A 14,547-nucleotide genomic window follows, 5' to 3' on the forward strand; every position below is an offset into this window, starting at 1 on the left:
TCGGATAAGCCTGGCCATTCATAACACGCTCCACGATCCGGCGAGCGAGGGCGGGTGACTCACCTCGGGCGGCACGAATTCGACTTCAAAAACGGCAAGCGTGCATAGAACACGACTCGAAGAACACGAGTCATTCCGAAGGTAAGCACGTCAGATCGCCGGGCGCGTACGCGTCAGTGTGAGCGTTGATAATGCGATTAGTAGAAGAGTGGGTCATCGTCCCCGACGCAGATGACTCATGCAGGAGGGTCTGCAATGGAGGGGGAACGGGAGGGCGCCGATGGTGCAATCGTGTGTAGGCTGTGCGCGACCGGAGTCTTGAGGCCTGCAGTGTCGGCGCATCCGGATTCGCCCCCGGCCAGAATTCGCACTGACAACTCATCTTCATTGCGCAGGGAAGGAATGCAGAAAAATTGAGCGCACTCACTTGTATGACACGACACGGCACAGCACGTCAAATCGACTGGGCTGGGCTACTGGGTGAGAGGACGGACGTGGGATGGACATACACGAATACACACCCCGGTCTCCATCACAACCAGCCGATGCGAGACAACGGCGCAACCTGCAGCCCGTCGCTGGAGAATTTCTGGATGAGCATGACACAAGGAAAGCATGCTGGGGTACGAGAAGTCTCAGCCAAGGCGACTTCGGGGTATCAGAGGAAGTGCGTGTTATGGGGTAGCGAAGATAGGCACGGAGGGTTGGGCACAGTGCGTACTTGGAGTGCCCAGTAAGGCGACAACATGGACTGAGTTACCCCACATTGCACAGGCTCTCTGCGGCTGATGCAGAGGACAGGACAAACACACACGTTAAAGGGCTTCAGTATCGAAAGCACAGCGAGCGAGTGATACGAGGATCCGCATGAAAAGCCACAAGATAAAATGGGGAGTCCATATCGCATAGCAGGGCAACGGGAGCTCACGCACGTCACCGTTCCCTGCCGTCTACTCCGCACACGTACAGAGCTTCATATGAGATGAGACACAAAGCGTAACCACCAGGTATCAGCCGGCCTAATCGACATGGAAGAAGAGATAGCGCACGAGCATAGGAATTTCCATGTGCACTTGGAAACCAGCATACCCGGGCCAGATGCAGCGCACGACAGCCAAACAAATGGACTGCCTGGCGCAGAAGTTTAGGCATCGCGCCTCCTCAATTGGGTGCCTAAGCGTATTGATATGGATGGGCGACGTGCCGGACAGCGAAAAATACGATAAGTGGAGAACGCTGGGATCACGATGTGGAAGCGAGGGCGGTTATCCGGGGGACATAGGGCACAGAGCGCACTCGCTGGAAAAGAACCGCGCGCGAGAGTGTGCCGCAACACAAACGGGGGTCACGGGCATGCACAGCAAGACGCTGCGTGCACACGGGAGGTATCAGCCTGACTGACCCACACGGAAGATAAGACGGCACACGAGCGTACAATTTTCCATTCACACTTGGAATCCAACAGGACCAGGCCAGATGCAGCGCACGACAGCCGAACATGTGGACCGCCTGGCGCAGAAGTATAGGCGCGCCTCGCGGATTGGGGTGTCCAAGCATTCAACGAGCTAGGGGGGTTTGATGCAGAGACGAGATGCGCCGGACAGCGAAAAACCTGGTTACAGTTCCATACGCAAATGGAGTGGGCTTGTGAATCGGCTACTGAGGTAAAACAGTCGGTAACGCGTAGAGCGACATCTGGTCGGATACAAGTCGGATATGTGCCCATGCGCTAGCGCACAAGTCCGTACTTGATTCTGTGAATTGCTACTGCTTTGGCAAAGACGGCATCCCGTTAGCCCAACTGTGAGATCCGACTTGACGGATGCAATCGAGCGCTGTACTGCATAGCACCGTCGGCAATTTGTGGTCTCAGAGATATCTTGAGGTTTAACAAGCGGGGACATGGGTACTCCTCCAAGAGAAACTATTCAAATTGCGATATCGCAAAGCTCCTTGGACGCGACAAGCAGACTCCAGATGCGAGATTAAAAAACCGAGTTGACGGCTTGAAGAGGCTTCTCTCTGTCTCCGGGTCCATCGGGAAATTGGGCGTGATTTGGTTTTACCTGGTAGCGCTGACCAGAGTCACACCACTGTGACCGATGCTGATGATAGCTTGTCACACCTTACGAACCTCCACGATCCTTGGCGCTATCTGGTAAGTCTTGATAGACTTCCGACGTTCTTGCGCATGGCTTGTTAGGCTGGACAAGTCTTGTTTCATCAGCTTTCCGGATCCCGGATTACGAAGTTGAAGTCTTCGTCAGCCCGCCCTAAACTAGCACACGGACCACGTTCGCTTTTCAACATCAATATCGATACGATCTCCCTTGCCTCTCCCTCTCACCGTGGAGCACCCCGTTATCTTTCTCTGAAACTCTCGAGCTGTTTGCTCCACAGTTTTAATTCTGTGTCGCTATGTGGAGACTCTTATGCGTACTGTTGTCATCCTCGAGCTGGTTTTGCTCCATGGTGTACACCATGTCAATGTTGGGGGATTTGACTTCTTACTGACAGTTATGTGTGTAGAAATTTCCATGGATTGTGCATATTGTGGTGCACCTTATTCTCGTGGAGCCTAGATGTGTCTGATAATGCAACCTCCAGGGTCTCCGGGACTCCGCAGCGAAGAAGCTCGGGCTCGTCATGGTACGCTACATGAATGCCAATAATTTTGAGACATTGCATCGGATTCTCGTGGTGGTGTGAATGGTGTGGCTGGATCCGAAGGTGCAAGGTTGGCGCTGTTTTTGTCCCTCTCATCCGTTGCGAAGATACAAACTGGGTTGAGCCACCATATGCAGACCTGTCCGACACCTATCGGGACACTCTATGTGAGTCCTGTCGCGACCTCTATGCTAGCAGCCTAGCACTAATGTGGCACTCTCAGCCGTCGAACGATACAATACGATGCCTGACCTCCAGACTCCGCCCTACTTCTATGGCGCTACGTTCGATCCTTCATGCTGGGGATGCCATTGCTGGGGGGCTTGAGTTCCTGCGCTGACTGCTAGGACATATAGTACTTTCAGTGTGCCTGCTCAACATCTGAATGTGCACGCTTGTACACGAGGGTCTACTGCATGGCTATCGCCAATACACCCATCTGTCCACCTCGCTAACATGCCTCAGATATTGCATACCCATACCCGGTCATGATCCTTGGCAAATGTGGTGCTCTCGGTGTTCTTTGCGAATGCTATGTATGACTCTATCGAAATATATTTGGTGTTTTTCATTTGTTGTGGTGGTGCATGTGGCCATACTCAAGCTCACAAGCATCCATCATATGTACCAGATTGGTGAAAAATTGCCAGCCTTGTAGCTCTGGAAAATCGGTAGATAGTTTTACTACTGCTTATCAGGTCCTCTACCAGCCTGGTGCATCTTTCACATCTGACAAGGCTTGTAAGGCCTTACAGGGCCTGATAAAGGTCAAACCAGGTCAATGCAAATTCTCCGATGTCTGTCCAGTTCAGGGCAGGCGAGTCACATGGAGTGGATGTGGGCACTTTACACGAGTCCGCGACCGCACTACTGACATTGCATATCCTGCTCGAGAGACTAGAGTGAGAAGTATTATCCTTTCCAGTGTACTTGCCATCCTCCACGGCTGTGACTACTCTTCTGGAGCCAACTGTTCTGTGATTATCCCTCCACCTGGAGATGCTCAGGAGTTCAATACCGCAGTCACTTCTGCACCCGCGGTTCCGCTCGGGACGGATGTATATGCTGTACAGCTTTATGGGTAGCGGAATGGCCACTCTTAACTTGGCGCATCCAAGGGGCAATGGTATATAAACGCTGTGCCTTAGGTGAAGTCTGAGAGATGCTTTATTGCCCACAGGAGTGGAGTGTGGTCGATTCTCAGCACTACTTCTCCGTCATAAAGAGCTGTCTGAAGCAGTGTGTGGCTTCTGCTCCTCAGAACCCAGGTGTGCTCGAATCAGAGGTCCCTCTGTCCGCTTCCGGCCCCGAGGACGACTCGCAGTGGAAGTGTGTTAGCTTTTGCACAGAGGGCGAAGAGCAGATATTCTACGCATACGAATGGGACAGAACACCTATACCAGTCGATAAAAGACCCAAACATCGGTCAGCATTCAGCGTTATATTCCCTACCGATTGTATTAACCCATGTGTTGATCTGACCCAGGAAGCTGTTTAGTATTGTTGAGTCATGCTTTTTGATGCCGCTGATGTGCAAGCCAATGCGGGTAAAGAGCCATTGGCGGCCAGCTACCATGCCTTCCGTTATGCGGAGGTAGGGAAACTGTAAAGCGACGGTTTTACTTTGGCCTTTTTTTGGTGGGCAGTCACTTATAATTGGATGCAAGCATTTTATCGAGGGCAATCAGGTGGTTAGAACGGGGTTTATACCAAGAACCGTTTCGATAGTGAAGCAACATCTCTTTCGATCTGGCTCTGCATGTCAACAGTGTATCTGCCCCATTTGGCAGAACACTAAGTCTGCGCAGAGCCCATTCAGCCAATATATACCTAAACTTCCATATAACTGAGGTGGAACATTTTGTGTAAATTTCCATAAAACCGAGTGTTGGCCAAGAATATAATATAGGATGGAGATATAGGGTTGGCCAAGACAATTAGGCTATATAGGCTGAGTCGCATATTTGAGAGTTAGCCAAGGGAGGCACAATTTGAAGTCTATATAGGTTGTCGGGCATTTTGGGGTCGGCCGCCATGTCTCTATATATATTATAGCTGAAATCGTGCCATTGGCCAAGAGTTATAAAATTCCAATCCTATATAGAGTTTGCAGACAATTGGGCTTGGCCAAGTGAACCTATATAGAATCTTTGTGTAAATGGTCCACTTGGCCAAGGCACATGAAATTTTGATCCTATATAGCATCTCCTGAAATTTGGCCATGGCAAAGGGTACCCTATATAGATTTTGTAGAAATAATGCCTGCGGCCAAGGGTCGAGAAATTTGCATTCTATATAGGATTGTCTGAAATTTGGCCTCGGCTAAAAAGATCCTATATAGTTCCTTGTGGAAATGGTGGCCTTGGCCGAGCGTCCTGGAATTTCTGTTCTATATAAGGTCTGCTGAACTTTGGGCCAAGGATGCCCTATATAGTGTTTGTGAAAATGGTGGCCTCGGCTGAGGATCTAGCAATTTTCATTCTATAGAGAGTTTTCCACACTCTGGCTGTGGCCGTATAACTTTCTACACAAATGGTGCTCCAGGCTAAGGCATCCAAACTTAAAGGTCTTGCTGACACCTTTAAGGTCCCGGAGGATACACTCGTCCAAATCTACATAGCCAGTCACACACATTTATTGGCTAATTTTGCATATCTACCTTTGCAACTCGCAGACTACCTGACAATCATTTGACCATTGAATGCCTGCTGTGATTGAAGTGCAAAGTCCTTTCACATTGCACCTTGCTTTGCTGCATAGGATGCATGACCACGTAGACCTGCATTCACTGCCTCCATCTCCCTGGTCTGCCACTCATGCTGCTTGCGTTCAAACCACAGGACAGTCCATAACATCTCATGTCGCACCTTCGGTACCTCCTCCTTGTACCTTGTGTATCGTGCCTTTGCTCTCAGCCAGTTAACTCGATCAACTGACATGGTGATTACCATCTGTGAATAAGTTTGACCAGGCATAAACAGATAGTCACTCATCCTCCTTCATGGCATTTTGACCGACGTCTTCCGTATTATTGTCCACACTTTCCCCCCGTGCATTTCGAGCATTCTCACCTCCAAGTTTCCAAAACCACACCAATCTATCATTCCTCTGCCCAACTCTATTCTCCTCCACAATATCTCCAGGCATCTTCGTGTCTTCCTTTTGAATGTCAAGATATCGTGTCAACAACTGTTTACTTGCTCCTAAACAGATCAGGGCTTTCCTAGCACGCTTGTATCATCTAATGATTTTGCGCTCTTGCTGACCAATCTTCCTGAGCTCAGCTGCATTTCGGGTTTTGTGCCATTGAGACTTATTGTGCCTGAATTTGGTCCGGAAAAGCAAAGACTTGTGACCTAACAAGAGTCGCAAGTCTTCAAGACAGTCATTGGCTTGGCCAACCCGTAGCTGTAACTCCTGCTGTGCAATGCTCTCCCATCCCACTGTCTTGCATTGCTCAATGCCAAGTGAGGAGGGAAGCAGGAGAGTGATGTTCTCTGGCAACACCTCCTCTTCAATATCTTCTGGGTTCTCCTCCACATCCTCCATGGTCCAACCCTCTTCATCTGCCACCTCATTAGAGGAGATTTCTAAGTGCTCAATGTCTTCACCATCTAATAGCGCCATTGCGCGATTGTGAAATCCATCAATTCTTTTCTGCAGCAAATTTTGCTTCATCTCCACCGAATTCTTGTCCATGGTGGAGCTTCGCTTGGTGAGGTGTTTTGCCATTACTTGTATGTCATCTCTGAAGCACAGACTGAGCAAAGAGATGGAAGTGAATGTCAACTGGCTCACTGTGTCTTTTCGATATTTATTCCAGTGCTCAACCAGGTTACTGTTCCACTTTCCAGGACTCTACCCTCCTCATTGGGTGACTGTCTTTCTTCTGTCGCGAGCAGAAGGTGAATATCACCCATGGATGGAGCTATGGCTCAGTTTGCTCAATCAGACGAAATCTGGCTTGGAGAATGCACATACCCTTCTCCAAGTGGACATTGTATATGTTCAACTTATCACCACGCTCTCGCATAGCCATGGTCTCCTGCTCAGTCCACACTTTGATATCGTCCTCGGTCATCGTGGTTGAGAGATCAACAAACTCTTGCTCCATTTCAGATTCACCTTTGACAGCCTTGGAATACTTGGTTCGGAGCATGTTCACTGAAGTACTGTTAACCCTCATCAGCGCAACAGCAAAAGAACAGTGCCCACCAATGCCCAGCAGCTTCATCCAGTTCCAGTCTCGAAAATGATTATCCAGAACCTCTCATCGGTGTGCCTTGGTTATTGCACGTGTTGAAGGACCTGTGCCATTCATTTTGGACCACAGCTTCTCCACAACCTCACCCTCAATCTCACTCATGTCTTTTCCGAAGTTTAAGGAGAACTTGGCAAAACACTCTGCAATGTGGGCCCCAAGGTGGAACTTCTCCACATAGGCAATGATCTTTATCTTGTCTGCGACCTTCAGATATTTGCTATCCGCAATGCGCTCCAGAAAGTGAATCCACCACTGACATGCGACATCGTAGCACACATCCATGAACTGGAGCCCTTCAGTGTTATATAGAAGGGCCTGGCAGATGGAGTAGTCTATGTTCATCTGTCTGACAGTCGTGCAGAGATGGAATGTTTGGCAAAGGAGATGTGATCGGTTGGAATATGCTTACCTCTCTCCTTTTTGGAAGTCAATCACTGAATGGGGTATGACACACCCATGGCGAGCACAGACACATGCTCCAACACCTGTGGCCTCCAGATTATGGCGATTAGCATTGGCCTGATTCACAGCACGGTGATTTGCACATCTAGATTTCTGCAGATATCTCCCAGAGCTCAATTGCAGTTCCAACTCATCTTATTGCACGCACCTCAATAGTTTCTTTACTGCACTTCAAATGATCTTGATACTCCACATCATCAACCATGAATCCTTGACCATTAGTCAGAGGCACATCATTCTCAGGCCGACACATCTTCATATGCTCCAAGGTGAAGTTTCCATCTGCCACTATTGTGCGACGATACACACCGCTTTATCTTGAATTTCAGTCAGAGCTCTGAAATCATTTATTATCACACTCACATTTCAGAATCTTCTTGCCAATTCTCAGGTAAATTGAGACATGGTTGGGGGCAAGCCGGACAAAAATAAGCCAACTCCCCATGACCTGGGCTCTTAAGAAGGTCATGGCCAAAGCCAAACCATTTCCGAACTGCAATATCTCGCCACTGGCGGGAAACCCTCATGAGTTCCCTATAACGGTCCTAAAACAGGCAGATTACCTCCAAGAGACTTATCATATAACTAAGATTACTCACAGGAACAGTTTGGGGTGCAGCATTATTGGTTAGCCATCACATCTTGGTGTAGAACCTGGATGCCGAGGTGTTGCAAACTATGGCATCAATACTAAAATATTTGAGGACATTAAAGGTGAACGCTGTTCTGGGGCGAAGCTGACTGGCAGGATAAAGGGCCATTCGAAGCATCTGAATGTGGCAAGGAGCTGCATCAGGACATATACACCATTTTACCTTTTGCACATAGACTCCATTGCATGAAGCAATAACCACCTCTCCCTCCTGTCGATCATCTATGACATCTTCACCCAAAAAATATACCTGGCCTTCATCTTCCAGCTGCGGCCTGAGATCTCCCCCAAGATTAATGACATCCTCCCATCCATCTTGGACACCAAATCCACATGGACATACATTTCCGCCATGCCCCAGGTGAAGGACGAACCCCATTGAAGCCAGAGAGATTTTGACAAACCGATTCTGAACCCAGTGTTCGAGATGATGAAATGGTTGTCAGCGATGTGAATCAAGGCAGCATTGGAGACATTCAAAATGATCCCCCCAGCAGTCTCGACAATGAAACTGGCCATCAGGTGCATTGCAATTAGTGCATCCACAATCCTCCGAAGGTGCCTCCATGCCCAATATCTCCGACAGATACTCAGCCCGATAGGGAAGCCATGAACACATCAGGTCCTGTTGTGACTACAATGTGGAAAAAGTGAGCAAACATCATCTCCATCATTCTTCACTCACCTTGCCACTACGTGTCCTAGTTGACAGCGGTTCCAGAGCAAACGGATGCAGGCCATCATCACCAATAATGTGATTTCCAGAGGGCGCAGCTAAAGTCCGGCTTGGTCCTTCTACAGCTGTACCCTTCCTCCTTCCTGTCCCAGGACTCGACTTTGGTGTACCTTGCACAGCTCGCATCACCCACTTTCTGCCCCGGCGTGCCCGGACCTCTACAAGGTCAACATCCTCAATTGAACTGCGATGGCGCTTCGATTTCCTGGACTGCTTTTGACTTCTTGGAGACATTGTGATGCCGGTGAAAGTGGTGGGGATAAAGCAAGGGAGAAGAAAGTGGTGGGCAATCTCTTTATCAACATGTGCAGGCTGCATGCTCCATGAAATACAAATTACGTGATGAATGAGTAATCATTTTGCTGGCTGCCTGGTGTTAGTCATATGATTTTCTACCTCGTGCAAATCATAAAAAACGTGATTCTCATATTGCATAACATGACAAGGTTATAACAATGCGCAAATTATATCTACTTCCGAGATCCCTTCTTTTTTCGTGCAGGAGCCTTGGCCTTTGCCGCCTGAGCAGGTGTCGCCTCTATCACTGCTGTCACCCCAGCTGCAGCTGCTTGAGCCTTCCTTGTTGCTACAGTCACTCGGCCAGTGCGACGTGGAATGACAGCACTGGAGGTACTGGGAGCAGTGCCTCCATCTTTGACCTGTGCCCGAGTTCTCTTCTTTCCAGCAGATCTATTGTGATTAAAAAATGAACACGATTAGCAAATGTGAAGACGATAAAAAACCATGCCAACAAAACCTGGTGGGTTCCTCTTGCAATTGATCCTCCTCTGGAGGCTCTCCAGCTGCAACAGGAGAAGCCTGCTGACGATGTTGTCGCTGGCGGGTTTTCGGACGTTCCTGAGGTGCCGGTTCATCATCACTATTAGCTAAAAACTCTACCGGTGGAGGAGTGGGCTGGGCTCAGCGACGTTGCAGCTGAGACGAGGCCTGTTTAACTTCAGCACTATGATCAAGGAGATGGATGGATGCCCTCACCTGTGGCTGCATAGCAGTGCTATCAGCCGTGGCTGCTTGAGAATCGGCAGGTGCTGATGTAGTCTTGATCAACTGTTGGAAGATCAGCAATGCAGCTTCTGCTGTTCGCACAGGACTCGACTCTACCTTTTCCCGATAGTGTCGCATGTAGTCATCAGTCAGATATTCGTTAACATCGTTAAGAGTTGCATCAGCGGAGAGCATGACCACGACATCCCTCACAGAATGTCGGATCCTTTTGCACCTATGAGGTTGGCCTTGCTCGATCCACCTACTGGCCTTATCCATTTGCTTTCGCAGCATACACACCATCCGATGCTCTACAATCACTGGCTCCTCCACGAGGCCTGTCATCACTGAGTATGCTGAGAATTCATCTGCTGTCAGGCCGCCCTCTGCATATGCGGTCTTCATATATGCACGAATCTGCTGTGCAAAGAGCCAACATAGTCGACGAAGCTGCAACACGAGGGTGTCATCAAGGCCAAGTGCAACTGTCTGTGGATCATTATGCTCGGCGATGAATTGCAGTACCAAGCCAATTGCCAATGTCATGAGTGAGAGCTCCAAAGCTGAGGTCAGCATCTCAAATCCCTGATACGGTCATGCCTCAATATAAGCACAGAAGGTCTCAATTCCCTTCGGCATGCAGAAGTCGGGAGGGAGTTCACGGTGTGCGAGTTCCCATGATGCCCATGCTGGGCGAGGATATTTTTTGAGCATCAGTGTGACACACTACATCTCTGATCAGATGAATAATCTATTGGAAAGCAAATTGACTTACGGGAGTGAGTCGGCAGACTTTGATAAGAAGCCTGTACTCCTTAAAGGTAGACAGAGATAAAAGAAATTCAGATCGCTGAGTTGCCGAAGCAGGTGATCCATCTTCTGGATTATTGCTAATAACAAGCATGAGACCCGATCAGTTGGACCAAAACAGTAACTGCTCACATCAGAGGGGAATTCCATTGCAGAAAGGCTTTATAGGATGGCGCAATGTGTGGAAGACCACCAACCCAATTGCCTGCAAGCGTCCATTGCTCTCGAAGAGGATGCTCGATAGCTTGCCATACTCCAGGCTCATATTTTTACACCTTTACATATTCTTCAGGAATAGCAGCGGTGTCGTCAGCCAGCAACCGCGGAGCGAAACATCCCGGATTATCCAACCGTGCCATTGATGGTCGCTGAACGATATGTTCGAGGTCAAGTATCCTGAAGCCTTGGAATCGGGCAGATGTTGTCAGTAAAATCGCCTTCTGGCAGTCAACCCACTCTAGCTCTGCCGCATCATTTTCAGCGGGATCTGGAAGTGAAAATGCTGGCAGAGGGATCACAATTCTGCTAACATTGTGCTTATACCAGTCGGCATCAACCATCATTGACCTGGGCCACAGAATAATATCTTCCGGGTGATTGGCGATCCTCGGATAGAGTTTCCTTGCATGTGCAATTGCTGCCGGAGCACCAGCAACTCCAGATGAACTCGCATCTCCCATCCGAGGAACATCGACAAGATCCTGTGCAAAAAATGGCTGCCATCCCTCCTCATTATAGGCAGTATTGGCAGTGTGCATCGACTTGGCCTTGTTCATCGCAGCCTTCATCTTTACCCCCACTAAGTCATCCTCGCTGCTGGAAACATTATCCAAGTCGAACTCCTCCTCAGAATGTGGGGGAACATGCTTCTTCCTTATGGCAGGCTGCTTGCCTTTGCCCTTCGTGTGACAATTGACTCCGACCTCCATCTCATTATCGTTGTCATCCTGGTCCCCTTCATCTGCTGAATTGCCAACATTCATATCAGTGACGTCTTTCTGCTTTTTTCCCCTGGGCTTCACGGCATCACCTCCACCAGCTGCTACCAGAAATTGGAAAGCAACTGAGCCAATAGCCTGTCGATTCGCCCAGTGCTTGAGGAGCAAATCGATGTTGTCAACACCGATGTTCCAAGGTTCGGCAAAGACCATGCTGTCCGGCCAACATGCCTCATCAATGTACTTGCGGACATCTTCACTGATCTTCTTCCAAGGGCACTTTGCACGCTTGGAATCAACAATCTTTCCTGCATATATATCATCAGCATGGATACAGATTCACTTTTGAGAATGAAGCTTACGATGCTGGTGAGTCACAATGGCCCGGACCAAATGACGCTTTTGAGTCAGCTTCCACGTCTCCTCAAATGCAGGAACGATGGCATTGCCATCGTCATCGATCTCATGCTGCACGTCGGTGAGTGCGATTTCATCCTCTTCTTCGGCATCATTATCCTTAAGCTCATCGGGAACTAGTCATTGATTAGTGCATGTTGCTTCGTATTCCATGGGTATGACTTACTCATAACATTCATTGCCCACATCCCCCACTTCTTCCACAAATCTTTCTGCCAGTCATCGACAGAGTCGGTGAACTTCAGAAAGCCACCAGTATCAGGTGACTGAAGCCTAGGATGGCAGTGAATAAAATAATGCAAATAATGATGGCCGAGACTTACTTGATGCGCCGAATCTGCGTGGGCTTCTCTGTCAGCAAGGCCAGGAGGATGAGAACCTTTCCTCCCATCTTTGTCTCCACAGTCTGGATGAAGTCTTCACCCATCCTGCCAAGATGCTTTTGAGCATAGGCAATTTGCCCAGCTCAATCCATCTGCGACTCCTCCGTCTTCTTCGCAGCAAGCACTTTCAGTTCATCTCGCTCCTCGTCGGTCAGGTCATGCCATTTATCTACAAATGCCTTGGTATACCAGACCAATTTCTCAACTTGATCCTTCGCATCAGGATGCTCCTGGCCAACCCTTTCCAATAGCTCCTCTCGCCATGCCCAGTGCACAGTCTTTCACAAAGACCACTTCTGCCCCATCGTCTTCTTTCGCACATCAGCTGCATCTTCCTCCACCGAGAATGGCTCTACGTCATTGTCGTCCACAGTGGCGGGATCAGCCCCACCTTCACCTTCAGTCGGATCGGGATAATCGTCATCATTGGCCATGCGTTCAGCATCTGTGAGAGAGAACTTGCGATCTGTCGTGCCAGGAATGATTCCGAGATCCAATGCGGCCTTATTATTTGCGAACCAGTTGCCGATTTGCTATGCAGGAAGTGAGAAGATGTAGACTGAAAAAATTTACCATGTCGACGTACTTGAGTGTTGACCTTGGGCCTGTCCCATCCCTTTGCATTCGCCCTTGCTGTAATCGCCTCTGAGACCTTTGTCACAACAGCTGCACGTGCACCACGCTTACTGTCTCTCCACTTAGGGTAGTACAACACCATCATGGAGCCATAGGGCTTCGACCAACGAGCTTTGCCAGCCATGGTTGATAGTAGGGCTTTTGAAAGGATGAAAGTACTGGAATTGCTGTTGTAGCAGATGGTGGGAAGAGGCAAGATAGAAATTTGGGCAGGGCCAAGGGTTCAAAAAGTGCACACGGTGGCACGTGATGTGATCACGTGACTTAAGCGCCCGTGCATTGTCCAGCATACCGGCATGGCTTCGCCTTATTCATGCTTCATGGATACAAACTCAAGTATTACAATTTTTTCTAACTACAAAGATGGAAAACAAAAGGTGACTTGTGATGACTGAGGGCGGGCCCTCCCTCATTCGCCACAAGCACCAGGAAGAAGGGAAAAATGAAAGAAAATAGACTACAAGGAAAGTACAAATACAATCTGCAAAACACCAAAAGGAGGTCAGAAAACAGTCAGAAAACATTAGAAAATGCTCACCTTGCGCGCTGCATTGCTCGCGCTGCAGTGACCGTCGTCAATTTTCAGTACATGTGTAAGAGGCTGTGGAAACATCAAGAGGTCAGTATTCTTTAAAATGCAAGGAAAAAAACTCACCGGTTCTTTCAATCCACTATAGGATTTGGCCTGGTCTTCACCACTGCCATAAAACTCACCATATGCTGAAGAACCCTTGTCAGTATCTGTATGATGTGCTGTGGAGTACTTACCACATCTTCCTTACACTTCCTGTACTCGCACCATACCATGCAAAAAGAAACAAACAAGTAAAAAAGACTGACCTTGTGGAGCAGGCCAATGGTGGCTCCACGCACGACTCGCACAGCACAAGGCTGATGGCCGGTGACAATGTAATGTGCAGAGCACATATGCGCCTAGATGCAAGTACGCTGAAGAGCATTGGCACCGAAGTGCAAAATCCCCCAATTCCCATATATACTGGGTGAGAGGCGCGAGTGGGTCGCCCCCACAACGCGGAGCCCTCTGCAGCTCACCGCTGCATGCCCAGTGATCCCCCAAATCTCAAGTACCAGGTGAGGGATGCGAGTGGGTCGCCCTCACAATGCGGAGCCCTCTGCAGCTCGCCGCTGCATGCCCAGTGATCCCCCAAATCTCAAGTACCAGGTGAGGGATGCGAGTGGGTTGCCCCCACAATGTGGAGCCCTCTGCAGCTCGCCGCTGCATGCCCAGTGATCCCCCAAAACCCACATGTACCCCATGACTGGCCAAAGGCCAGCCATGGGATGATGTCAGTAAAGTGCATATTATATAATACTATCTACAGGAAAAGAAACAGTTACCTTACAAAGGCATGCACAAATAACTGAGCTTTGACACTGCATGCCCATGGCAACATGCAGCAACAAAGCTCAGCCACTTGTGGCTGGCTTGCTGGAAGGGGATGATAGTGATAGAGAAGGAAGAGAGAGAGGAAGTTGCGCCAGCTCATAAAACCAACTATTTGGCCATGTTTGTTCGGTCATGTGCTCCAGACACCAGACACGTCAAGCACCTTCCA

General features: G+C 49.1%; 4 protein-coding genes across 4 annotated transcripts; 1 reads left to right on the top strand and 3 right to left on the bottom strand.

Moving 5' to 3' along the window:
- Window positions 1-3,829: 3,829 nt before the first annotated feature.
- SCP_0901810 (hypothetical protein) lies at window positions 3,830-4,165 on the top strand (the record flags this gene model as incomplete). Its single annotated transcript, XM_027761414.1, has 1 exon — window positions 3,830-4,165. One exon carries the CDS (start codon window positions 3,830-3,832, stop codon window positions 4,163-4,165), a length of 336 nt encoding a protein of 111 aa, XP_027617215.1.
- A 1,739-nt stretch (window positions 4,166-5,904) lies between these two features.
- On the bottom strand, window positions 5,905-6,826 carry SCP_0901820 (hypothetical protein; the record flags this gene model as incomplete). Its single annotated transcript, XM_027761415.1, has 3 exons — window positions 5,905-6,415; window positions 6,466-6,595; window positions 6,649-6,826. The coding sequence occupies 3 exons, from the start codon at window positions 6,824-6,826 to the stop codon at window positions 5,905-5,907; spliced, it is 819 nt and encodes a 272-aa protein (XP_027617216.1).
- Window positions 6,827-9,702: 2,876 nt separating this feature from the next.
- On the bottom strand, window positions 9,703-10,332 carry SCP_0901830 (hypothetical protein; the record flags this gene model as incomplete). Its single annotated transcript, XM_027761416.1, has 2 exons — window positions 9,703-9,729; window positions 9,778-10,332. The coding sequence occupies 2 exons, from the start codon at window positions 10,330-10,332 to the stop codon at window positions 9,703-9,705; spliced, it is 582 nt and encodes a 193-aa protein (XP_027617217.1).
- Window positions 10,333-10,865: 533 nt separating this feature from the next.
- SCP_0901840 (hypothetical protein) lies at window positions 10,866-13,094 on the bottom strand (the record flags this gene model as incomplete). Its single annotated transcript, XM_027761417.1, has 7 exons — window positions 10,866-11,842; window positions 11,897-12,067; window positions 12,118-12,224; window positions 12,275-12,379; window positions 12,626-12,867; window positions 12,921-12,967; window positions 13,022-13,094. 7 exons carry the CDS (start codon window positions 13,092-13,094, stop codon window positions 10,866-10,868), a joined length of 1,722 nt encoding a protein of 573 aa, XP_027617218.1.
- Window positions 13,095-14,547: the final 1,453 nt, after the last annotated feature.

Source organism: Sparassis crispa, assembly GCF_003851025.1.
Source record: "Sparassis crispa DNA, contig_000008F, whole genome shotgun sequence".
Classification (NCBI taxonomy): Eukaryota; Fungi; Basidiomycota; class Agaricomycetes; order Polyporales; family Sparassidaceae; genus Sparassis; species Sparassis crispa.